The 24,150-nt window shown below is 53.4% G+C and overlaps 13 protein-coding genes across 13 annotated transcripts; 7 read left to right on the top strand and 6 right to left on the bottom strand.

The window, feature by feature from the left end:
* Positions 1–158: 158 nt before the first annotated feature.
* On the top strand, positions 159–2,483 carry HMPREF1541_07138 (uncharacterized protein; the record flags this gene model as incomplete). The annotated part of the gene is made up of 2 exons (XM_008721463.1): positions 159–1,020; positions 1,069–2,483. 2 exons carry the CDS (start codon positions 159–161, stop codon positions 2,481–2,483), a joined length of 2,277 nt encoding a protein of 758 aa, XP_008719685.1.
* A 152-nt stretch (positions 2,484–2,635) lies between these two features.
* HMPREF1541_07137 (uncharacterized protein) lies at positions 2,636–3,676 on the top strand (the record flags this gene model as incomplete). The annotated part of the gene is made up of 1 exon (XM_008721462.1): positions 2,636–3,676. One exon carries the CDS (start codon positions 2,636–2,638, stop codon positions 3,674–3,676), a length of 1,041 nt encoding a protein of 346 aa, XP_008719684.1.
* Positions 3,677–4,243: 567 nt separating this feature from the next.
* Positions 4,244–5,329, top strand: HMPREF1541_07136 (uncharacterized protein; the record flags this gene model as incomplete). The annotated part of the gene is made up of 1 exon (XM_008721461.1): positions 4,244–5,329. One exon carries the CDS (start codon positions 4,244–4,246, stop codon positions 5,327–5,329), a length of 1,086 nt encoding a protein of 361 aa, XP_008719683.1.
* Positions 5,330–5,527: 198 nt separating this feature from the next.
* Positions 5,528–7,173, bottom strand: HMPREF1541_07135 (uncharacterized protein; the record flags this gene model as incomplete). Its single annotated transcript, XM_008721460.1, has 2 exons — positions 5,528–6,687; positions 6,753–7,173. The coding sequence occupies 2 exons, from the start codon at positions 7,171–7,173 to the stop codon at positions 5,528–5,530; spliced, it is 1,581 nt and encodes a 526-aa protein (XP_008719682.1).
* Positions 7,174–8,155: 982 nt separating this feature from the next.
* On the top strand, positions 8,156–8,596 carry HMPREF1541_07134 (uncharacterized protein; the record flags this gene model as incomplete). Its single annotated transcript, XM_008721459.1, has 1 exon — positions 8,156–8,596. The coding sequence occupies one exon, from the start codon at positions 8,156–8,158 to the stop codon at positions 8,594–8,596; it is 441 nt and encodes a 146-aa protein (XP_008719681.1).
* Positions 8,597–9,226: 630 nt separating this feature from the next.
* Positions 9,227–10,854, top strand: HMPREF1541_07133 (uncharacterized protein; the record flags this gene model as incomplete). Its single annotated transcript, XM_008721458.1, has 4 exons — positions 9,227–9,278; positions 9,334–9,608; positions 9,659–9,730; positions 9,781–10,854. The coding sequence occupies 4 exons, from the start codon at positions 9,227–9,229 to the stop codon at positions 10,852–10,854; spliced, it is 1,473 nt and encodes a 490-aa protein (XP_008719680.1).
* A 138-nt stretch (positions 10,855–10,992) lies between these two features.
* HMPREF1541_07132 (uncharacterized protein) lies at positions 10,993–11,739 on the bottom strand (the record flags this gene model as incomplete). Its single annotated transcript, XM_008721457.1, has 1 exon — positions 10,993–11,739. One exon carries the CDS (start codon positions 11,737–11,739, stop codon positions 10,993–10,995), a length of 747 nt encoding a protein of 248 aa, XP_008719679.1.
* Positions 11,740–13,164: 1,425 nt separating this feature from the next.
* Positions 13,165–15,006, top strand: HMPREF1541_07131 (uncharacterized protein; the record flags this gene model as incomplete). Its single annotated transcript, XM_008721456.1, has 1 exon — positions 13,165–15,006. One exon carries the CDS (start codon positions 13,165–13,167, stop codon positions 15,004–15,006), a length of 1,842 nt encoding a protein of 613 aa, XP_008719678.1.
* A 294-nt stretch (positions 15,007–15,300) lies between these two features.
* HMPREF1541_07130 (uncharacterized protein) lies at positions 15,301–17,129 on the bottom strand (the record flags this gene model as incomplete). The annotated part of the gene is made up of 5 exons (XM_008721455.1): positions 15,301–15,476; positions 15,541–15,582; positions 15,656–15,797; positions 15,865–16,980; positions 17,067–17,129. The coding sequence occupies 5 exons, from the start codon at positions 17,127–17,129 to the stop codon at positions 15,301–15,303; spliced, it is 1,539 nt and encodes a 512-aa protein (XP_008719677.1).
* Positions 17,130–17,889: 760 nt separating this feature from the next.
* HMPREF1541_07129 (uncharacterized protein) lies at positions 17,890–18,783 on the bottom strand (the record flags this gene model as incomplete). Its single annotated transcript, XM_008721454.1, has 3 exons — positions 17,890–18,098; positions 18,165–18,396; positions 18,463–18,783. The coding sequence occupies 3 exons, from the start codon at positions 18,781–18,783 to the stop codon at positions 17,890–17,892; spliced, it is 762 nt and encodes a 253-aa protein (XP_008719676.1).
* Positions 18,784–19,227: 444 nt separating this feature from the next.
* On the top strand, positions 19,228–19,812 carry HMPREF1541_07128 (uncharacterized protein; the record flags this gene model as incomplete). Its single annotated transcript, XM_008721453.1, has 4 exons — positions 19,228–19,343; positions 19,394–19,427; positions 19,479–19,558; positions 19,620–19,812. The coding sequence occupies 4 exons, from the start codon at positions 19,228–19,230 to the stop codon at positions 19,810–19,812; spliced, it is 423 nt and encodes a 140-aa protein (XP_008719675.1).
* Positions 19,813–19,843: 31 nt separating this feature from the next.
* Positions 19,844–20,335, bottom strand: HMPREF1541_07127 (uncharacterized protein; the record flags this gene model as incomplete). The annotated part of the gene is made up of 1 exon (XM_008721452.1): positions 19,844–20,335. One exon carries the CDS (start codon positions 20,333–20,335, stop codon positions 19,844–19,846), a length of 492 nt encoding a protein of 163 aa, XP_008719674.1.
* Positions 20,336–21,273: 938 nt separating this feature from the next.
* On the bottom strand, positions 21,274–22,957 carry HMPREF1541_07126 (uncharacterized protein; the record flags this gene model as incomplete). The annotated part of the gene is made up of 4 exons (XM_008721451.1): positions 21,274–22,048; positions 22,095–22,263; positions 22,309–22,661; positions 22,707–22,957. The coding sequence occupies 4 exons, from the start codon at positions 22,955–22,957 to the stop codon at positions 21,274–21,276; spliced, it is 1,548 nt and encodes a 515-aa protein (XP_008719673.1).
* Between the last annotated feature and the right edge of the window lie 1,193 nt (positions 22,958–24,150).

The raw sequence follows: 24,150 nt of genomic DNA, 5'->3' as shown, positions 1-24,150 counted from the left end.
GCAATGATCGCTTCGAGTCAATTCAACCGCGCAGACGACTCACAATCTGTAGAGTGGGAGGAGGTGCTGTTCTCCGACACGCTACCGATCGCACAGAGGCAGAAGCGGTGGAAGTGTTTTCCTGTTCCTTTGGATTTCAGGCCCTCCTCATCTCTGCAATGGGCACGATGGACGAACGTACGCCCCTCGTTCAGACAGTGCTGGTCACTCAGCCCAGGCGACGATTCCCTCACTCTACGTTCCGACGTTTCTGCACGATTGCCTTGTCCTCTTGCCTGGTGCTAGTGGTCATCGGTTTCCTCATACCTTGGTCGGTTGTACGACAGCACAAGCATCATCCTCATCATCGTCCGCATGGCGGTAAACCTCCTGTCCCGCAGTCATGGCCTCAAAGCACGGGTCTGAGCTTCTCCGAGCTTCAGGAGCTCATTCTCAGTACACCTGAGCCGTCACAAGCTCGTAAATGGAGCCAGTACTATACTTCGGGGCCTCATCTGGCTGGCAAAAACCTCAGTCAGGCGCTCTGGACACGGGAGAGGTGGGAAGAGATGGGAGTCAAGGCAGATATCGCAACATATGAGACCTATCTGACATATCCGGAAGATCACAGATTGGCCCTTTTGGACGGTGACAAGATCAAGTATGAATGCTCTCTGAAAGAGGACATCCTCAAAGAAGACCCAACTGCGCACCCGGACATCCCAACTTTCCACGGATACTCGGCGAGCGGCAATGTCACGGCACAGTATGTGTACGTCAACTTTGGCACATTCCAAGATTTTGAAGATCTGGTAGATGCTGGCATTGACCTGAAGGGAAAGATCGCACTCGCCAAGTACGGACGAGTATTTCGTGGTCTCAAGGTCAAGCGAGCTCAAGAGCTCGGTATGGTTGGAGTGGTCGTGTACGATGATCCTCAGTTGGACGGCAACATGACCGAGGTCAATGGCTACAAGCCTTACCCTGCTGGACCTGCAAGGAATCCAAGCAGTGTCCAGAGAGGAAGTGTGCAATTTCTAAGTGCGTATTGAGACAGGGATGCACTGACAAAACTAACAGGTGTTGCAGGTGTGCTTCCAGGAGATCCCACAACGCCAGGATACCCTTCGAAACCAGGTGCTCCTCGAGTCGACCCTCACAACTCGACACCCAAGATCCCCTCTCTCCCAATATCTTACGCCGATGCCTTGCCCCTCCTCAAAGCTTTGAACGGGCATGGTCCGAATGCTACAGCTTTCAACAAGTACTGGCAGGGAGGCGGTCTTGTCCACAAAGGTGTTGATTACAGCATTGGTCCTTCCAAGCTCGAACTCAATTTATATAATCAGCAGGAGTACGTTGTCACCCCTTTGTGGAACGTCATCGGCGTAGTCAATGGCACGATTCCCGATGAGGTGGTCGTGGTTGGCAACCACCGTGATGCGTGGATTGCTGGTGGAGCTGGCGACCCCAATTCTGGGTCTGCGGTTCTCAATGAGGTAATTCGCTCGGTCGGCACGGCCTTGTCTGCTGGCTGGAAGCCGCTGCGCACGATTGTCTTTGCTAGCTGGGATGGTGAGGAGTATGGCCTTGTCGGATCTACCGAGTGGGTTGAAGAGTACATTCCCTGGCTCTCAGCAACCGCTGTCGCCTATCTCAACGTCGATGTCGGCGCTCGGGGTGACGCTTTCAAAGTTTCAGCTTCACCACTACTGAACAGTCTGATCCACAATGTCACTGGCTCCGTATCCGCCCCTGGAAAGCATTCGAAAACGGTCAAAGATACCTGGGATGGCTATATCAGTACGATGGGCTCCGGATCCGACTTCACCGCCTTCCAGGACTTTGCTGGTATCGCGTCGATGGATTTCGGCTACGGTGCCGGCCCCAATGATCCAGTGTATCATTACCACTCCAACTACGATAGCTTCGGATGGATGGAGAAGTTTGGTGACCCGGGCTGGTTGCATCACACTACCATGGCGCAGCTGCTCGGGCTTTTCACCATCACACTCTCCGAAACTCCGATCATCGCCCTGAGTGCCACCGAATATGCCAACGCGCTGGCGATATACCTTGATAGCGTCAAAGAGAAAGCTGAGGCGTCTACCACCGAATTCAGCTTCAACGCTCTCGATGTTGCAATTCATGATTTCAAGGATGCTGCGCGGACCTTCGACGAATACACGGCTGAGCTTGCCACTCGCCTGACAGATGATATGCCATGGTGGAAGTGGTGGAAGAAAGTCAAGCTCTACTACGACGTGCGCAAGGCAAACTCCAAGTACAAGTTGCTTGAACGACAATTTCTCTACCCGGAGGGACTTGATGACCGTCCGTGGTTCAAACATGTCATTTTCGCCCCCGGCCGTTGGACAGGATACGCTGGTGCTACCTTCCCGGGCCTTGTCGAAAGTTTCGAAGACAACAATATCAAAAATGCACGGAAGTGGGCAAAGGTAATCGAAAAGCTCATCATTTCAGCGAGAGCAAGTTTGGAATAAGAGTCAGTAGTGCGGAGTCGTGGACAGCGGATTTATGTCAGCACTTGGGGCTCTTAGGTCAGATTTAAGGCGGATAGCCAAGCGGACACTTCCGCGGGGCTGTCATGGGTATAAATACACGACCACATATTCCCAGCTTCAGTACTGTAAGTATGGCATTTCGAACACAGTTCACATGGGCGTCCTCGCCGCTGATCGTCAACGCGCCGATGGGCGGCTTTGCGGGCCCGGAGCTCGCCGCTGCTGTGTCCCGTGCGGGTGGCCTCGGCATGGTTGGGGCCTTGATGGACGCAGCCGTTCTGTCGGAGCAGCTCACAAAGGCAGCCAGTCTTCTCAACGCCGAGCCAGCGGTGAAAAGCAATAGTTGCTTGCCCATTGGCGTCGGCCTGTTACTATTTGCGCTTGGGAAGAAGAAAATCGAGTTCTTGGAAACCCTGGCCAAACATAAACCGGCCGTGATCTGGCTGTTCGCCGAGACAGCGCTGAGCGATTATACCGAATGGGCGACGGACATTCGGAAGCTGTGCCCGGAGTCGCAACTATGGATCCAGACGGGAACTGTTGGAAGCGCGCTTCAGCTAGCCAAAGACGCAAAGCCGGATGTACTCGTTATGCAGGGTAAAGATGCTGGTGGCCATGGTTGGGAAAGTGGTGCTGGAGTTATCTCACTTCTTCCCGAGGCCAAGGATGCTCTGGCCCGCGATGGATACGATGTCGGCGTGCTCGCATCGGGTGGCATTGTCGATGCTCGGGGTACTGCAGCGGCATTGAGCCTTGGTGCCGATGGGGTGGTGATGGGCACGAGATTTCTGGCATCCAAAGAAGTCACTGCACCGCCCTTGTACCAGCAACAGATCCTCGACACCCACGACGGCGGACAGTATACCATCCGTGCCAAAGTCTTCGACGAACTGCGTGGCCCTAATGTCTGGCCTGCCGCTTACGATGGCCGGGCAATCGTCTCGAAGAGTTACGAGGACTATGCGAATGGTGTGGGCATTGACCAGATTCGCAAACGACATTCTCAAGCCTTGGAGTCCGACGACAAAGGTCTGGGCGCGAGCAGGAGGGCTGTTGTTTGGTGTGGTACTGCCGTGGGATTGGTAAATGAGATTTGCCCGGCTGCGGATATCGTGCGGGAGCTTCATCAGAATGTCAGGGTGATTCTGGACGAGACGAAAGCGAGGCTGTAGGCAGCCGAAGCCTCTGTCGAGCCACTGTGGGTATCTCCTAGGCACATCATCATAACTTAGTAGATTTCGTACTTAAGACAGGTGCAATGGCTCAGTATGCTGTGATCTCGTTTCTACTGTGGCCTGCTTAGTCAAGTCTGCTCACACGACCCGCCTCATATTCTCTTGCACTCGACGCGGATCCCACTACCCCGCCCAGCAGCAGAGATAGTAAAGATATTGGCCCGAATATATCTCGCCCGCCACTGCGCATGAATTCTATCGATCGGATGCCAATGTCTCGAACCAGCGGGGTTGCTGCCACGTGTTTGACCGCGCCTATCACGGGAATCGTGTTAGGGCGCGGGGGCAGTAAACGTGCTCGCCCGAGCCCGCCCCGAAGCGAGCCTAAGCGTGCTCGCTTGAACTGTTCTGAGAAACCCGGGAGCTAGGCTGATGTCACCCCACGGCTTCTGTCGGTTGCTACTACTCTGTCAGAATGTCTTGGGCGGGACACTGAGAGTTCACTGCCATCCCGAATGCCTACTTACTACACCTGATGCCACGTATTTGAGATGATGATGAAGCATGGCCGAATCAGAGCGACAGCCGTCGCCCACAGAAAACCCACCGTCCTCCTCCGTCGCGCCCGGTGATCACAACGAACTTCTTCCAGTTACGCCCGAGCTTAACCAGAACCAACGAGACGACCTCGACAACGATTCGGCCTTTGGCGACGAAATCTCCTCCTACACGTCTTCAGTAACATCCTCGATCTACAACTACCCTACGCGCTATGGCCGCACCTACCACGGCTTCCAGCCGGGGCGATATGCCCTGCCCAACGACGAAGCCGAACTCGACCGCCTGGATCTTCACCACCACCTCATCTTTCGTGCCATGGGGAACCGGCTATACTACGCACCACTCCCAACCGAGTTCTCTGGTCGTGCGCTCGACCTCGCGACCGGGACGGGTATCTGGGCCATCGATTTCGCCGACAACCACCCCTTGGCCACCGTCATCGGCAACGACCTAGCCCCCACCCAGCCCAGCATGGTGCCGCCCAACCTGTCCTTCTACATCGACGACATCGAATCCCCAGACTGGACCTACTCCCCCGCCGAGGCCTTCGACTTCATCCACGCGCGCTTCCTCGCCGGCGCCATCGCCGACTGGCCCGCCCTGCTGCGCAACTGCTTCACGCACACCAAGCCCGGCGGGCACGTCGAGTTCCAAGACTGGAACACCTGGCTCTACTCGCAGAACGACACCCTCCCCCCGGACTCGGCCCTCAACAAGTTCCACCAGCTCACCGCCGGCGGCCGCCACGCACAGGGCTACAACATGCGCCCCGGCCCCTCCCTCGAACACTACCTCAAGGAAGCGGGCTTCGTGGACGTGACGGCCACCAAGATCCACCTGCCGCTCGGCCCCTGGCCAAAAGACCCGGACCTCAAGGAGATCGGCATCGTCAATCTCGTGCAGATGGATCGCGCGATCGAGGGGATCTGTCTCGGCGTGCTGACGCAGTTGCCGCCTGAGGCGGGTGGGCCGTGGTCGCATGACGAGATACAGGTTTTCCTGGCGGAGATACGGAAGGATATGCGCAATAAAAGGATTAATGCGCTCTATGATTTCTATGTGGTTTGGGGGAGGAAGCCCGAGGTCTAAGGTGTTGATCAGGTGGATGGGCAGGTATGTAGGTAGGTAGGTAGGTCGGTCGGTAATTTGTGGGATAGTGCTGCCCAGATTCCTCGGGGGCCAGGTACAGTATATACGCGAACCAGGAATCAACAGATCTTGCAGGGATGGTATAGTACTGGTGTCTCTTACTCCATCGCTACCCGTCCGTCGCCTTTCTTTCTCCAATCATGATTCGGAGAGACTCGATTCAAGCTGCCTCCAGCCCTTGATCCGCCGCCGCTCCAGCACCCAACCGTCGCAGTAGACGAACTTGGTCAGCGCCTCATGCATATAATCCACACCACCCCCCTCCGTCTCCGCCGTACGGGATCGACCTTGCCCGCAAACCGTCGCCAGCACCAGCAGCGTCTCGCTCCATCGCTCGACCAGCCTCTCGACCGCATGATACGGCAACGTCGTCACGAACGAGCCAGCCAGCGCGCACCACAACTGCAGGGGCCGTCGCCGTCGCCCTTCCCATGCTTGATCGGTAATGCACCCCGCGAAACGCTTCAGCAGCATGTCGGACAGCAGGCTCGGGACCAGGCTGTTGGCCCACGTCTTGTTGAAGGCCAGGAAGCAGGTGATGAGCGTGGCGAGGCGGACGCAGTCCGAGATGGGCGTCAGGGGGGCGCAGTCAGCTGTGTCCCATGCCAGGCGCGACTCGATGCTGGCTTGCATGTTGTCGATGGCGAAGGCGTCGGCGTCGACTTTGAGGAGGGGGAGGGAAGTGAGCTCTTGCATTTCGATGATGTCCTCGATGCAGTGCAGCAGCTGGGCGGGGATGATGTCGGCGTTGGCCTTGAAGCCGGCGGGCGGTGATGGGAAGGGGGTGGGTGAAGTGGCTCGGCGCCAGCGTGGGCGAGGGATGCTGAAGCACGCGTCGGCGTGCCGCTTGCTGCCGATGACGAGCGCGGCGGTCAGGTCCTGCCAGAACATGGCGCGCATGATCAGCTGCGTCCAGCAGGACGCTTCTTCGGTCGGCATCGGCATCTGCATCTGCCACGGTTTGCGGATGTGCAGCAGGGCTTGCGTGTGGATCTCGTAAGCTTCGATATCGTTCCAGCGGTAGGCGACGCCTTGGAGGATCAGGACCGAGCCGATGTCGGCCGGACTGAGGCTTTCGAATGAGGTGAGCATTTTGCGACGGAGGCCTCGGAGGGCTTTCTTTTGGAGCTCGAGGCTCTCGGGCGTGGGCGTGCCGTGGTTGATCATTTGCAGGGTGGAGAAGAGCAGGGCGCTGAAGAAGGTGCCGTCTTTGAGGCTTCCGGGGAAGACGTTCTCGATGCCGTGTAGTTTGTGATCTTGGGGTGCAAACAGAGGCTCGGTGGCGTTTCGGAACAGAGCTGGTAAATTCCATCAGCTCAGGTCCTGGTACCCTGGTAAGAATGAGTGATCGCCCTTGACTCACGATTTTGGAATAGTGCATTGATCCTCTCAATGGGAAGATCGACAACTACAGCAGCATGGTCCGTGTACGGGTGACGCCAAACTGGTTGTGTATTGATAGTGCTGATTCTGTCGTCTAGCTTCTGGGACTTTTTCCGAGTACCCGATACCTTCTTGGGATGTGACCTGCCGCATTGGGTACCTGCAGATTTGGACGTGGTCTCATGGCCAATCGCTGTTCCTGCACCAAACTTGGACGGCAGCAGTGTGTCCACGACGACGAATTCGGTGCCTGTAAAGTGCTTGATTCGGTCATCGATTGACGACCGTGCTCGCTTGCGGATCACGGCTCTGCGCACATGTTGGCGGATAGTCTTTGAGTTGGCATGTGCGCGTTCACTGGACCGGCCGTCGCCGAGGTTGATAAAGGACAGCTCGACCATTGAATGTGTCGCAGAGGTCCTGGGTGTGGCTACGTGTTCGACAGTAGAGAAGACGATAGGAGCCCTCGGTCAATACGTAACATTAGTTCTGTCGGTATAGAAAGCGAGGTGAGCAGTTTCATCCCGCCTTGTAACACGCTAACGTCGTAAGTAGGCGCCGGATTTCTTGATGCAAGGCCTGCCTTTGTGCTTCGCGTTGATGAGTCTCGCCCTACGTTCGCCCAGGAACCTGTCAGACCGTAAATGGATTCCCGGCTCGGCATTGGGGTCGCAGCAACACCGCTCGGGTTTGCCCGTTTGCTGCTCGTGCGACGGAGAACAGAGTAGAAGGCGCTTTTGACCTCGTCCGCGCTTCTCGTAGGTTTAGGCGAAGCCGGCAGGATATCGTCTCGATGTTGAGTAGGCTCTGTTGTGAATTACTATAGGAGACGTCCTCATGTTAAGAATAAGCACCGGATAGTAGTCAGCAACGGGAGTAGAAGCTCGGTTATTAGCGTTGTGTGACATGAGTGGCGTGTCTTGCCAAGGTTGGGATGCCGAACACTTCCCGACCATGCCAGGCTTGAGGGCTAAGTAAGCATCTCATGCCTACACCAGCAAGTTGTGGATTCTATACGGTAGGGTGAGTCTCGAGATTGTAGATGCATTAGTAAGTTCTCAAAGGTTTATAAGCTCGAACTCTGCGCCATCGTCTCCACCACTTTCCACCACCAAAGAATAGCACCCAATGTAGCAAGTTTGGCCCAAAGGGGAAACTTTCAGCTGCCGAGAAGAGTAAGATACCCGCCTCGGACAGCTAATGAGGTATACTAACATCCAGCTTGTCAACTTAGTCATTTATCGGGCAATACAGGACTGGCACCGTTGACCAATACTGCTGACGTCGGAAGACCGTATATAGGTACTGTCGTGCTGTCCGTCGAAGCATTCAGCGTCCAAAAGAACAGTGTCGCAGGCAGTTCTCACCCAATACTATAACACAATGACCGAGCAGTCCAGCCAACGCTTCCCGAACCCCTACAGCAACTGGTCCGCCGAGGATCCAGCCCATCCCAGCTTCGTGGTACACGGCACTGATGACACGCCAGGCCCCAAAGCCTACTTCATCTACATGGAAGCCGCACCAGGCCATGAAGAGGATGTGCAGTCCTTCATGCGCGACATCAACACCGGAGTCAACAAGGAACCAGGGACGGGCCTGTGGTTCGGTACGCGCTTCTCCAAGAGCAGCTTCGCAATCTTTGAGGCATTTCCAGACGCAAAGAGACGCCACGATCACGATGAAGGACCTGGTGGGCTCAACTTTTCCCGCGTGGAGGAGCTGAGGAAGTGGTTCGCCCAACCAGCGCAGATCTATCGGCTGGATGTCATGCATGGCAAGTTTACGACCATGTTTGGAAAGGAAGTCAAATCCCTGGCATGAGGGTGGAATGATATTCTAGCCGGAGCACTTGACAGGATTTTCGCAAGAATGAAAGTTACCTTGTCCAAGGCGTTCGTGGGATTAGCAGAAACAGTCCAGTATTGACTGCAAGTTCCTGACGGCCTTCTACAGTCCTGATTACTCACTCATCTCGGGTTTGCAAAGGCAGACTAGAGTCAAAACCTAATCGATCTGTAATTCGCTTGGAGCTCACCCTCCTCACATTCAGCACCGACGATGTCGAACAAGTACATCTTGTGCGACTCACAAGCCGACGTTTTATCCATTATTGGCAGGACAGATCTGCGCACAGCTGACCCAATGGGACGAGTCAGTACCGTGCCATGGTCGCTGCCAGGGAATATGTTACTCGGCCACACTCTGTGACGTCACAGGCGCCCAGACGACTGCGCCACTGCATTGGAGGTCTAGGCCTAGAGCTGTTCAACAACCCTGGTCACCGCCAATGAGCGGTCATGCAGAACAGTTGGCAGCAAGCTTTATTGCGTCACATTTCGACTGTCTCGTTGCTTGACGCTCGAGCTTCACTTTTGTGCACAACAGTGTAGTGATAGGCGATCTCAAATTCAGGATCTTAGCGAAGCTTCAACTATTCCAGCCGCAACAAGTATGTCGGGCCTTATCGAGAAACTGACTGCTGAGGGAACCGGTGAATCAGCAGGTAAGAGCATCTCTGTGTTATCTATGTGCTTCTGAGTCAATTCTCAACCATACAGAGTTCTTGAACGACATCGTGAAGCAGTTATGGCCCAACATCAATGCCGCTGGCAGCAAAATGGTCAAGGAGATCGTGGAACCCATGTTCAAGACTATGCTTCCGGGTCCATTATCCACCTTGCACTTCACCAAGATCGATCTCGGCCCCGTACCTCTACGGTTGTCAAACGCAAAGACAACAAAAACCGAGGCAGACGGTATCAAGCTCGATCTGAACGTCGACTGGGTGGGCAAAGCCGACATCGAATTGGATGCTGACTACATCCCTGCCATGGTGAGTGGCTGCAAGGCAATAACGTGAATGCTGTTGATGTCGTGACACAGGGTGTTGAGAGCGTGCAGCTTCATGGCAGACTTTCCATACTCCTCTGCCCACTCACAAATGTTATCCCTCTGGTACGCAAACACCCTCCCTCCCGCCTCGTCTCCGTTGACATTCAGTGCAGATCGGAGCCGCCCAAATAACATTCATCAATCCACCAGTCCTGAAGCTCGATTTCACAGGCGCAGCAAATGTAGCCGATTTCTCCTTGATCGACGATACCGTTCGCAGTGTAATCCTGGGCATCATCAACTCCATGTTCACCCTCCCCAACCGATTCCTGCTCAAGCTTGACGCCAATGCCGACTACTTCAAAACCTACCACTATCCGCTCGGCATGATTCGAATCACTGTGGAGAAGGCATGGGGCTTCGGAGAGGAGGCCAAGTCGTCTGCAAAGAAGTTTTTCAACAAGATCACTCGCGCCGCTCCGGACTGCTATGCTAAAGTTGAGGTCGGCGGAGAGCCGTCGTGGCAGACAGCAACCAAGAACAACACGAACAAACCATCGTGGAACGAGACGCATGACTTTGTAGTGAGCGACTTTGACCAGTGTATCAAAGTGGACGTGAAAGACGAAGACCTCAATGGGGACGACGACGTCGGCCTGGCAGTGACAACAGTCCGAGAGATTCTGGTCGCTGGAGGTAGCCAGGAGCTGCCACTGGTCCTCAAAGGCGAGGAGACGGACGGCAGAGTCTCAATCTCTTGCCAGTACTTCAAGTACGTAGCCGATGCCGGCAGCCTCACCGCCTCCGACCACAAAGGCGATGGCCACCTTTCTGGCATCGCCACCATCCTCGTCGCAGGCGCATACGACATCAAGGGCCAGCGCGAAGCTCTCAAGCCCAGCGTCGTGGTGACATGGGGCAAGACTCAACGCTTCCAGACTGCCATCAAGGCCGACGCTCCAGGCGCCGACATCAACAACCCTGCCTTTGACCAGGGATTCCGAGTCCCCATCACGACCGATTTGGTGGGCAGTAGTCCAGACAACTTCCGCATTGCACTCCTAGACGGCGAGAAGGAGATCGGTAGCGTTGATGTACCGTTCGCGAGCGTGGCGGATGCACCGGATAGATTGCTCCAGCAGAAATTTGACGTTGGTAATGGAGCCTCGGTCCGGGCCAGCATTCGCCTGAGAGGTGTTGTGCCTGGAGAGATCCCGCAGGTGGCGCTGCCGGACAGGCGCAAGTAGTGAATATGCTGGGCAATATGTGCAGTCTAAGGGTGCATCCAAGGGGTAACGAGTTTATGAACGATGCATTGGATTACTCGTGGTGACGATAGATCTAGGATGACTTACTACTGCAATCAGCCGTATAGGACAAGGTTATCAACAGTTCCAGCCACCATCAGCGCTCCAGATTGCTCCCGTAACAAACGTACTCTCGTCACTCAGTAGAAATGCCACGATTGCAGCAATTTCATCAGGTTTGCCCTTTCTCTGCAAGGCTTGTGCGCTCATATCTGCTTCAGACACTTTTTGTGCCGCCTCCACTGCGTCCACCATGGGCGTGTCAATGAAGCCTGGAGCCACACCATTGATTCGGATGTTGTTCTTGCCTTCTTCCTTGGCTGCAGCTCGGATCAAGCCAGCCACTGCGTGCTTGCTCGCCGTGTATATGCTGTTCTTCGCCTGACCCAGCACAGCGAGGACACTGGCCGCGTTGACAATCGACGCCCCTGGTTCCATGACCCGGAGCTCTTCGCGCATGCAGTTAAAGACCCCTTTGACGTTCGTATTCATAATAAAGTCCCACTCGTCGTCCGTCTCGTCTCGGAGTTCAAGAGTTACTGCGTGACGACCAATAACCCCGGCAAGATTCGCGGCTCCATCCAGTTTTCCAAAGTGGCTGACAGTCTTTTCTATGAGGAGCCTCACTTGTGATCGATCCGTCACATCGACAACAGTGTGGATGACCTGGGCTCCAGAGCTCTCAAGCGATGCTGCAACAGCTTCTAGCTGTCGACCATTGATATCAGCCAATGAAAGCCGCGCCCCTCTGCTGGCCAGTAGCTTGGCCGTCGCGAGCGAGATGCCGGAGGCGGCGCCCGTGAGGACAATGACTTTTCCGTCCATAGAGACACGTTTGACCTGAGCTCAGACGGATTATTTCCCGTAGTGAAGAGGCTTGTATTCCGGTTAGGCTTTGTAGTCAAGTATATGTCCCTGGGATGGTTTGGACAGTGCCTTTGCCAAGCTAGAGTTGATTCTATAAAAGCTCCAGCGTAACAAAAGCGATATCAACACTCACTATATATTGAGGGTAATGGCGAGACCAATGACCCATACCAGCGCAGATACTGGGGCTGCCGTAATGTGCACTGACCCAGTAGTGGCATAGGTTTACCCCGCGTGCCCAGGAATCGTTTGAATTGACCCGAAAATGGGACGGACATTGAGTCCAGGGCCAATTCCCCCTCGGTTTGTGCGAGCTTTCTCCACGGTAGATGGCGGCACGGTGAATTTATCAAGCAGCTCATGGACAGCCTTTGTCATTCTCATCTAGCGTTCTTCCGGCAAGACAAATATTGCGTACCAAAGGTTCGACCGCCAACGACGCACGAACTCCGGACATAACGGCAAAAACAGGCTGGTTACGATTTGGAGCTGCCAAGCTGAAATAGGCACAACTCGATGAAGCAAGTCACCCAGCCTTGAACCCTCATGGCATCAGTGTCCAAGCCCGTTGCCTCGGCGCACTCCCACGCTATTCTGGCCTGCTATCAGTGCCGGAAGCGCAAAGCCAAGTGTGGCCGTGAGCTACCCATTTGTGGAGCGTGCTGCGGCAAAGCGCACACATGTGTCTATCCGCAGAAAGCTATGAGGCCGGGCCCGAAAGTAGGTAGCACGAATGCCATCTCTCATAGACGACAACGAGGTAAGACCCGGCCCCCAACTTAAGACTTCCTTGACACAGTGTGTCTCGTTCTAAGCGCGTTTTAGATGGCCAGGATGTTGGGGTCTCCTCTCCAAAGCAGCGGTGTACGAGATCGGTCCCTCGCACGTCAGCACATGAGACAGCAGATCCACAGGGAGACTTGACTCCTGGATCTCTATCGACAAGCAACAACGACTCTCAGTGTAATCTTTTGAGCCTTTCGTTCATTCTGCACCCTAATTTTGAGACTTCCTCGCGGATCCGAGCGGATGAGCCCCTGGACGACGGTGATGACATCTATACGGAGGCCTTGAAGACTACGTGCAGCAATTTGGGACTAACGTTGGTGCAAATGAGTAAGGTGTGAGTGATGGCTCTCTTCTATGCCCGTGATTCCTTTGTACTCCCGGCGCCCGCTTTGTTATCACATGTTCATGGCCATGTCCAGTTACTTCATGTTGAGTTCTCATCGCAGAGCGTTGGATTCGGTTGTTTGCTCCGCCGAGCACTCTGAATAACTGTTAGCTAGTATCTCGCGCTACTTCGAAGTCTTTACATCATTCCAGCTCTTTCGACCAAACGACTTTCGGGAGAAATTGCGGCAAGCTCCTACGGTAACTCAGATGTCGGCACTGCTGGCAGCTATCTCAGCATTCGCGTTGAAGGGTCTCGATCACGAAGAAGTCAGCAACACCATCGGAGGTAACTTCTCCTCTGGTGTACTGGAACCGCCAAGCATATATTTTCGACGCTTGAGCATCAAGTACATGGAAGAGGCAATTTCCGAGCTTGACGATGAGCCTTTATCGCTGCACGTTCTTCAAGCAATGATTTTGAACACTTATTGCCTACTCGTGCAAGGCGTGAAAGGCAGGGCCTGGCGATACTTAGGAACATGTATCAGAGCAGCGTACGAGCTCAATCTGCACTTGATAGATGCTGACAAGCACTCGCAGAACGACGAGCCCTGTCTCGACGCGTCGCAGTGGTGCATCGATGAAGAGTGGCGTCGGGCCTGGTGGGCGATATGGGAGATGGATGTCTATGCCAGTGTCGTTCGGCGATGTCCAACTGGCATCGACTGGAGTCAAAACATTACATTCCTGCCAGCAGAAGATGAAGACTGGTACCGTGGCCGTCCAACGACCAGCTGCGTACTCGAAGTCAACGTCAACAGTCGATGGATGAAGCTGGTGGCTACTAAAAGCACTTCGGCTAAGGCTTGGTTCCTTCTTATGAACTCGTTGATGAAAGACGCGCAGCGTATTTCCAGCCCGATTGGTATTGACAGAGATCAGATCGCAGATCACACAAAGCTCCGCGATTCGAATGCTGTTAGGCACCGTCACCATGAGAATCAAAGGCTTCCTCAAAACCAAGAGCATGATGCAGCTGCACGACGCCTCAGCACTATACTAAACGCTTTATACTGTGCAGTTAGTGCTCTTCCAAAAAATCTCAAGTACCGTGGTGGACATCTAGGTTTCGGCGGGTTCGACACGCAGGACTCGACATTTGTGCCTCGACGATTGGCAGATTGCACGACTTACAGCATCTATCTCATGACGCAGCTCACGAAACTGATGATACAGAAGTATCACGTTTTTCGTGCTATCGGCACGAAGTGGACTCTTGGTCACGACCAAGAGGCATTAGCTGGCGTTCGATACGACTCAGTCACTACTACAGGAGGGCTTCCTACTCCAGCCCCAGAACAGAGACAATTCCAACATCTCTCGGAGTACTTTGAGGCGGCGGACAACGTCGTAAGCATACTTCGGAGCTGCTCCGACGATCAGTACAAGCACGTCAACCCATTCCTGGCTAGTACCACGTGGCTAGCGGGTGCTGTACAGCTTCTGCATCGGAGCTACCTGGCAGATGACGATCCAGACAGAGATCTCATCACCTCAAATTTCGAGCTGATAAGTCAGAACTATCGGCAAACCTTGGAGTTCTGGAACATGTCAAGGATACCGCTCAGTAATTGGAAGGCGCTTGATGCTGGTTTGGCGGACTTTAAGACAAACAACCAAGTCCGTGGTCGGATCCACTACGATCCACCATGTATCTTCACAGCAGGGGTCAGGATATGCCATCATCCTTCGACATCTAGAGATCTAGAGTATGGCAGGTACTCGAGAACTGGAGCTCGATCTAGCCAAGTGGACAGCTCTTTTCAAGATGTGACGTCGAGTGTGGCCCCCATCGGCAGTATGGCACCACACGGTCATGATCCGACCACGACCAATGGCCCTCTTCAGCCGTCTACGGTGTTGCCCACCCCTGAGTCCGCGGATCAAGGGTTTAACAATGATCTCATGCATTCAGCTACGAGCATGGACGTTCTCCCAGGAAATACGCCGAACTTTATGGAGGAAATGCCGTTCTCAGATGATTGGGATGGGTTGGCCGACTTCTCGACATCTCTAGACGACCTGTTTTCAGGATCTTACATGCCATGAGATCAGGGTCCCAGCACCTGGACCTTTCACTTGGCCTTGTGGATGCATCATGCTCGCGCGGCTTGTGCTGCCGTGGACCGAGGAGCGGAAAAGCCGTATCGATAGTGGGAGCCTGTTGAGAGTTCTATACAGCAAAATTCCCTCGGCAAAAGATAATCCATGCGGGACGCTTCGTATGGACAACAGGTTTCGCAACGCCGACCCCACACAGAGGTCCTGTATTATATGTATCTCTACATGGGGGAACCCTGTTCTTGAAGAGCAGTTGTCTATCAAGTACACTTCGAATGAAAATTAGCCTATATGGGTGCTTCCGATCTCGTGCTTCTCGACCTTGTCATTCTCAGCAACCATATTCGAACTCTTTGTTGGTAGATGGTCAACATAAGCTCCTTCCAGATTTGTGTCAGATAGTGTCGGTGAATGCCTCATGAAGATAGCGTCAATCTCCTCCAAAGTCTTACCAGATGCTGAAACATAGTTAGTCGAACGAATGACACTCGGAAGCAAGAAAATTCACGAAGGGGTACTTACTCTCGGGACAGTAAAAGTATACAAACAGGATTGAGACAAAGCCTAGCACAGCTTTCATCAGCACACCGGGTACTCGTCGCGCTGTCAAGATGACTCCGAAGGAAAATGAGCTTACAAAAAGTCAGGTACCAGACCCAGATCTTTGGTCCCACCCTTTCCAAAGCCACACCGCCCGCAAACACGGTAACGAACGTCATCGACCATTCACCGGTAGCGCCGAAAGAACCGCCTAGGTGCCTGTAGCGGAGTGGTGCGATCTAACCCGGGATGTGATGCCAGCTCACGCCGTCGGTCATTCGTATGTTTGGCTGGGAGCCAACTTACCTCAGGTCCGTATAGCCACGGGATACCAACCCAGCCGTATCCGAATACAAACACATAACCGACGACCGCTGCGACAGCCGTCCATTGCGTAGCGCTGCTCTTCAAGTCCCCCAGATTGATCATCACCACAAAGATCAACAAGAGGACGGTAAGCAGTACCGAGGACCAAAGCATGATCCCCCGACGGCCACCTCTCTCAATTGTGGCCGGCGTGAAAAAAGTCCCCATTGCGAACACCGTATTCATTACCGCAGCGAGAATGGACGCATAGAACGGCGTGAGGCCGACTTGGCTGAAAATGATGGTGCTGTAGTAGACTAGCTGGTTGATGCCCATCAGTTGCTGAATGCCGAGGATGACAGCCGAAGTTCTCAGGCGACGTCCAGCCTGGAGCTCGGTGTTGTCCCACAGTAACGTGGATAGCTTGAAAGCCTCCTGTGAGTTCTCGACATCGATGGCGCGAAGGATTTGTGTCCGCTGAGCCTGAACATGCTCGTGGTCAATGGGCAGATCGTGAAGGGCGGATAGCACCTGATCGCCCTCTTCGGTCCGCCCCTTGATGTAGTACCAGCGGGGTGTATCTGGCAGCAAGAGGATCCCGATTCCTGAGGTGATGGCGAAAAAGGTCTGAAACGCGATGGGAAAACGCCAGGAAACTTGATTATGCATCCGTGTAAAGCCGAAGTCTACCCAGCCTGACAGGGCAACCCCGAGGATCAGAACGACCGATTGAAAACACACTTCGGGACCGTGATCTGTCGGCTTCGTGCTCATCTCTGCCATGTACGTCGGGACCGTGGAAGAGATGAACCCGATGCCGAATCCACAGAGAACCCTGCCAACGATGATCTGAGCAACGGAAAAGGTTGACGCCTGCAATGTTCCTCCAACGAGGACGAGGATATTCCCAGCCAATATACAGTTCCGTCGACCCATTGGCGATCCAATAAAGCTGATCACCATGGACATCACCCAGGCGCCGAGCGTGTATGACGAAGCAATCATGGGAATGATGACCGTCGAGTATCTTTCTGGATGCCCGATAGCACTCAAGAATGGTTCTGTGGCCTGTACCCCAGCCAGAACACCAGCATCATAGCCAAACATCATGAAAGCCTAGTATATCAGAAGTCAGCATTGGATCTTAGATCTGGGAAGTCTGGTGTCTAGACTGGCGACACTTAGGGGAGCATAGCGCTTACCAGAGCACAAACGCCGCTCATGATCCTGTAGAGAGCCCTCCCCCGAAGATTGATGAGACCCATTCTGAAGTTCTGCTGGTGATGGTTTCTAGAGATATCTGAATTGATGAATAACACTGGCGTCTGCCTTTGGTTGTGACGCTTCAACCACTGCGTTTCTGCTGTTCTTATACGACTCCGCAGCAAACAGTGAACCTGCCTTTACCCTCGGATCGAAGATTGTGCCAATTCCCATCTCCACACTTCTCCTCCACCCACCCAAGTGCTTGGCCGTAGATGGTCGAACTCCAGCACTTGACTGAAGCCCCGCAAATATGGACCGAGGACACCCCGTGTGGAGATTATCTGGGGTAAGATTCGCCCGGAGTGCTTGTAGCGAAAGATGGCTGGATCTATGCGCGGCACATTCCGGTCTAATTTGTTCCGCTTCGGGCGATCTTCGTCCGTCACAAGCATGAATCCATCGTTGATGGTTCTTGCGAGCTCCAGCAGAGGAGTAGCAGGCTGCTTGCGTCCCTTGACCCAAATGGAATTGGTTAGATGGGTTCAATTCTCCACAGTGGACCCATGCTAGTTGCCAGCACCCTCCCTGAGGGGCCTTCAGAGGCCCAGAAGACAACAGACGACGAGAGTCTCACATGCTACATTGGTGGCTAGCTTGATGTTCAACCGGAATACTGTCATAGGCCGCATAGATACGACAGAGGAGGCGGGATTTTGGGCGAGCACGGAAATCAAGGTCTGCAAGGTAAGGTAAAAGCATGCCGCAAACACTGGTTCAATTCCTGCCAATCTGTGCTCAAGAGTCTCTTGGGACGGCCTTCTATTTTCTGGCATTTTCTTCCATGCCCTGCCTGATCCACTCCTCATTGACTTTAAGGTAGGCCACAAAAGCCGCTTTGTCGTTTGACAAGTTATCAAGATCAACCTTCTTGGGAGTGTTGTACCCTTTCTGCACCGCCGGTCTTTGAGCCATGCGCTGCTGCCACTCATGCACGTTCGGAAATTCGTGGATATCGAGGCCGGCGAAACCTGGGTATGCCAAAGATGAGCTTGGTCTGTTCTCCCAACACTTTAGGTCAAAGTAATGTCACGTACCCAAGATGTTTGTCCAAGACGAGATCGCAATATCGGCGATGGTGCACTTCTGGCCGACCAAGTACTCGGATTGAGTGCCCTGAAAGTGTTTATCGAGGGTGCGATAAAGCCGCCTTGTCTCGTTTGTGTACCTTTCCCTGGAGTAGTCCTCAGGGAGGTCGGAGAGGTTGTAACGTAGGAAGTGATTCGCTTGGCCCTGCATAGGACCGATCCCAGCGTTCTGGAAAAAGAGCTGGCGAGTTAGGTTAACACATTTTGCTCACGGACCATAGAAGTAGATAGCACGGGGAACCCATACCCAGTTATTGGTTTCATAGAACTCTTTCGTTCCACGGGGGTACGAAATCTTGAAGTCCGGATCATATACGTCCACAAGATACTGCTGGATGCTGCCCGACTCGAAGAGTTTGATTGAAGTACCATCCGGTAGAGTATCAATCAGAGCAGGGATCCGACCGTTCGGGTTGATGTCCAAAAACCATGGCTGCTTGTGCTCAATCGCAGGTAGATTCACATGGACCATGTTATATTTGAGTCCTAATTCTTCGAGAGTTATGGCGACCTTGTGGCCATTTGGCGAGAACGCAGTGTAGAAGGTGATCTCTGGCTGCGCTAACATGATGGGATGGTATCTGTCGCTGAGACCTGGCTGGTTTGGAATGGAGAAACTGGTCTACTTAGAGCGGTAGATCCCAGCCACCAGCTTCGATGTTGACTTCTCGGACGATTATCTGGCCAACACTAGGAAGTGGATTCCAGGCCTGAAGGACAAGCCGACCTCCTCTCTCCCACGGCTCCCTTCGGTCGGATCAATTGTCGGGGTTGGTCAGCCGGGACATTGTTGCGGGCGATTTGTGGATACGGTCTAATTGTGGATACCCCGCCCGAGGCTTCATAGACTTTTGTATAGACGCCAATATCGAGAAGGCCGGCCGCTACCCATCAGTACACATGCTCGCGTAGATGCTGCCTTTGCTCTGGCCGGATATTAACTACCGCACGCATACACTAGCAACTTCCATCCTTGTAATCGTTTCTGGCCTCGAAGAGACTCCTACTGACAATGGCGGACACCGAGAAGGTGCGAATGTGTTTGTTGATTCCCCGCAAGAAAGGTATCAGCAAGGAAGAGTTCTATGATCATTGGGCAAATGTTCATGGACCTCTAGTCGCGCCAACGTAATGATGCCTTTTACTTACCAGCAAAGCCCTACTAATACATTTGGCAGCCTGATCAAATATGGCGTTTCGAATTATGTACAAGTGGGTCATTCATCAATTACTTTCGCTCGGAGACTTCTTACACACAAATAGTTCCATCGCATTCCTCATCGTGACGAGGCTATTGGTGTTCCACCTCAGTATGACGGGATAGCCGAATTCGTCTTTGATAAGTGGGTCAAATACACCACGCTTTGCGTATTATCCAGTATCGATAGCTAACATCACGTCCAGATACGAAGACATGGAGGCGTTTTACAAAGATCCTTTTTATCTGGACGAGATCCGAGCCGATGAATTGAGGTTCATAGATGTTGACAATATAGTCTTTAGCATCGGAAGAGATGTCGACGTGATCAAGAATGGCAAAAATATGTGCTCCAGTAGTAAGTCTACCGGTCAGGCGCAAGCTGCCACAGCAGTTTAGATGGAGAAATATCACATTTGATGCAGGACTGTCAATTTTTGCCAAACCAGCCAGCAATCGGAGAGCAGATGGCCCCAGCAAACGGCCCAGAATCCAAAAACATATACTTGTAATCTCTTCTCCCAAAATACCATGTACCGTCTATCTTGAGATACTCGTCCTCGTAAATAGCGAAGTTATTGTAGTAGGTCTCATCTGGGCCTTTGGCCACCTCGCGGATAATGAAACGACCCGTTGCTCGGTGTCCATTGATGTCCACAACGCCCGAGTGAACGAGCTGCACAAAGAAGTCCCACGGTGCCAAAAGCTTCAGTAACAGGGCGACAATATCTGCGTTACCTGTCGCAATCGTAGCAAAAGGTTCGCTGAGAGTCCATACCGGGTGGTTGACTGCGTTTGGTAACCATAGTCTGGCGAATGCTTCCGGGTTCGGCGGACTGCACGCATTCGCGAAGCGGGCAACGAGATCTCGGATGTCTCGCTCGTCGATTAGACGTTGAACATCAGTCTCGAGATCCGACATAATTCAATAAAGTTAAGAAGCTGACGATATGTGATGGTCCGCCAAGCGCTCTTTGAAACGTGGGCCGATTGTCAGGAAGGCTCGAGCATGTGGCGGTGAAAGTATCGAGCGGGACTCGGGTTGATACATAGGGCAGCAATATATGTAAGAGACGGACCGTGATTTCAGATTGTACCGAGTGCTCAGCTATCGGCCTAATATCGCTGCAATTGTGGTAGTTGTGGTATTCACTAAGATCAAGGCACCTCGACGGTTTTGCATTGTTGCGAAATCGAAGGTAGGTTGTCAGCCCATTTGTTGTCCAATAGCTCTAGAGGAGTGTGCAGTGGCTATCTGGACTCATTTGATATGTTTCTACCAGTACAGACGTCTATGGTAGCCCAGTTTAGGCTGTTACGTGCTCTTCGAGGAGGCTGAAGCGTGCTAGGTGAAACATGCATTCAAGCTATCGTGAAACAATTATCAAATAGATGCATGGGTCTTGGTCGAGCTGCTACCTGCCAGCAATCTGAGCTGTCGTTTGTAGCATAGAGTACTCAAACGAGCCGCGCTACAACATAACGCGCACAACGGACGGTCGCCGCGGCGACTGGAGCCGAAGCAGCACATTTTTGAAGTCCCGTCAACACAGGCTCTGTCAAACAGCTCGCCTCATTATACTCGCTAGAGGTTCGTGCAGGGTACACGGGTGTCGCAGTCAGACCTATTACCTCTAATAACACCTAGTGCGCTCGCGTTCAGCATCGGCGTTATTGTAGCCGTGTGAGCAGGCGCAAGAGAGGTGTCGCTCTTGTTGCAGGGCCGGTTGCTTCTCAACGTGAAACAGCGATTCTTTGCGCATTTATGTTGCATAAACTTTGAGCTCTACATTACAGGGCAAGGTGCCCTTCTTTTTACAGTCAGGTAGCTGATGTTGATGTAGGAGATTTTAACATTGTTCAGGTCTCGACCGCAGGACCCTCATACACATGGCGCCCGTGCACGACATAGTATACAGCTCCTATCGCGACCCAGCCAGCCAGCACGACGATACTGTAGTTCATATTCTGCGCTGTGACAGGGTAGAAATTAGGCCAAGTGCTAAAGAACATGGCCGCTATGAGCCATATCAACGCCACAGAATTGGTCAGCATCCCCATGACGTGACCCATCTTGAACGGCCCAGGCTGAGGCCCGCCCAAACCTCGTCCACAGAAGAGCATGTACGCAATGGGCAGGGCGTATGACAGGTACATCCCAATAATGGCCATGGAGATGACGGCGTTGAAAGCCGTGGTGCTTCCCAAGTAGACAAACCCAAGGAGGAGTTGCAGAAAAGAGACAAGAACGACCATGCGGACCGGGATTCTTAGGCGCGTGTCCACATGAGCAAAGAACTCCGATGCTGGGATGGCATTGTCGCGCGCGAAAGCCCAGAAGGTCCGAGATGTCGATGTCAAGCCGGCCGTGTTTGCAGCCACAGCGATCAGAGTCGGGACCAGCGACATGACAGTCGCACCGGCTGGGCTACCTGTTGCGTTGAGGAATAGTTGCATAAAAGGAAATCCGGTTGTCGTCTCGAGAAGACTGCCGAGATCTCCTAGACCGAACAAAATGACAAGGCAGTAGATGAAGCCCAGTACTCCGTTTGCTAGGACTGAGCCGACCATGGCAAGAGGCACGTTTCGCGCCGCGTGAGGTATCTCTTCTGCTAGGTGGGCTGCTGCGTCGTATCTGCTTCTGTTAGCGGAAGTGACTGTTGGTTGCAAATTCACCATACCCTAGGAATGGATAGACAGCACTGAGCATGCCAATCATCCAAGCGAGACCGTCGCTTGGCCATCCAGTGGAATTCTCGACCTCAACAAAGACATAATGAGCGTCGTGCTTCGGAGACATGGCACCAATGACTGCCGTTAGAGCGAGGAAACCGACAATGTGCAGCACACCTATCGAGTTAGAAAGCGTGGTCGTCGATATGGTCGAACACTCACCGGACGCTAGATTCATGACCGAGAGTGGGGTAGTGCCCCAGAGATTCGTGATCAAAGCGTAGAGAAGCACGGCCCAGTAGAACAACATCCCCTGCCACTGAGTTGGCACATAGCTGTCGTTGTTGAGAGATATCAGCCCACGCAGTTGAAGTCCACCTGCGAATGCTGCCGACGCAGTAAGACATATCTGGCCGCCAATAGAGATCCATCCGGTGAACCAGCTAGCTGCCTTGCGGTACTGTGGTGGTGCGAGAGCTGCAACCCAATGATACTGCCCGCCTGCAGTGGGATAGATCGACGCCATTTCGGCCAGGGAGAAGGCAACGGCGATCGTTCCGAGGAAGGCCAACACGCTGCACCGTGTTAGCTTAGTAGGATAGTGAGCCTAGACAACTTACTAGTTGTAGAACAAGCACGGTGCACCACCACTGAGCAACGCCAGCGCGAGAACGCTGCCAAGTGCCTCCCAAGTCGCCATCAGACACAGACATAGGCATCCAAGCGACCAGACTGAGAACGTACGCTTCAGCTCCTGTACGTGACCCAGCTGCGCCAGTCGGACATCGTCAGTAGTTGTTTGGTACAGCCCTGAACCCTCCACATCGGCTTCCTTCGCCATGCTGTTGGGACGGTATTTCTCGAGACTCATGTTGGCGTCTGGCAAAGGCTCTCGGATGCGGAAGCGACGGGGACCAGGGGACTGATATACATCACCTCGATCGCTAATAAGCTTTTGCAAGACTTCCTCCACTCTCCACAGAACGTGGCAGCCACATCTAGTCCCATCCCCAGATTGTTGTGATGGCAAGCCAGGGTCCCTGCAGTCGATGGGCAACCAATCGATGGTCCAAGATGCATCGAGCGTGGAATCTCAGCTTGACAGCTGATTGGAGGAAAGCCGAGACGTTACGGGATGGAAACGAGATTCTGGGGTAGCGGAAGGCCTTCCGCGCAAAGGGTGGAATTCTGCCCGCATCAACCCCTGAGCAGGGTAGATGAGGCGCCGCCAACATCGATATGGAGCAAGATCTGTGTTCTTGGTGCAGGACAAGCACCTCTAATATGGTTCGTGATCGATTGGTCGCAAGTGCATGTCCATGGTGAGGGCAACATTGGACCGAGATGCGCGCAACTCGCGGAATCCTGACTTAGCTGATAAGCTGCGTCAGCATTGGCACATGGACGGACCTGCCAGATATGGCCATCTTCTTGGGTTGAGTGTATCCTGCCAGAAGTCTCATCAGGCTCGGGCTGATTTCGAGGTGGTTGGATCTGACACAATTCTTGCGGTCCCCATGGCCCAGATTCGCCTTTCCGCCGTACTTGCCCGCATACTGAAGTCACGATTTCATTTCCAATCTGCCAGGTACGTCCACCTCAAGCTATCATTTTTTACGTTCGCAGACATGCGTAGCTCGGCCGAGTTAACGTGGTTGCACAATTGAACAATTGGTAATTGTGGTTGGCCACTGACCAATGGCAGGAAGAGGATGACTGAATACTGGTTGTCTGTCGGCCGAGAGGCTCGCCAAGCTTTAAGCGAGGTCAACGATGCTAAGCATTGGACAGCTCTCGGACGACAGCCTTGTCTCGAGATTTATAACTGACCTCCACGTTGGTTATAGTCCGAGGGAGAGTATCAGAGGAGCCGGATCATTGTCTTTGCATACAGCTGTCTCGCGGACGGGCCCTCCCCTCTGTCCATTAGCGGCCAAGCATGAGTAAATCGTGCTAAAGACACTTTGTAAGCAGCCGGACAAGATTTTGTCCGGGCCAGTCTCACAAGCAATGAAGCCCTTGCCATGCTCCCTGGGAACAGATGGATGTGGTTGGTAGCGCCAT

This window comes from Cyphellophora europaea, assembly GCF_000365145.1.
Source record: "Cyphellophora europaea CBS 101466 unplaced genomic scaffold supercont1.7, whole genome shotgun sequence".
NCBI classification, from domain to species: Eukaryota; Fungi; Ascomycota; class Eurotiomycetes; order Chaetothyriales; family Cyphellophoraceae; genus Cyphellophora; species Cyphellophora europaea.
The sequence above is the reverse complement of the archived record's forward strand: the minus strand, read 5'-3'. Positions and strand labels throughout refer to the sequence as shown.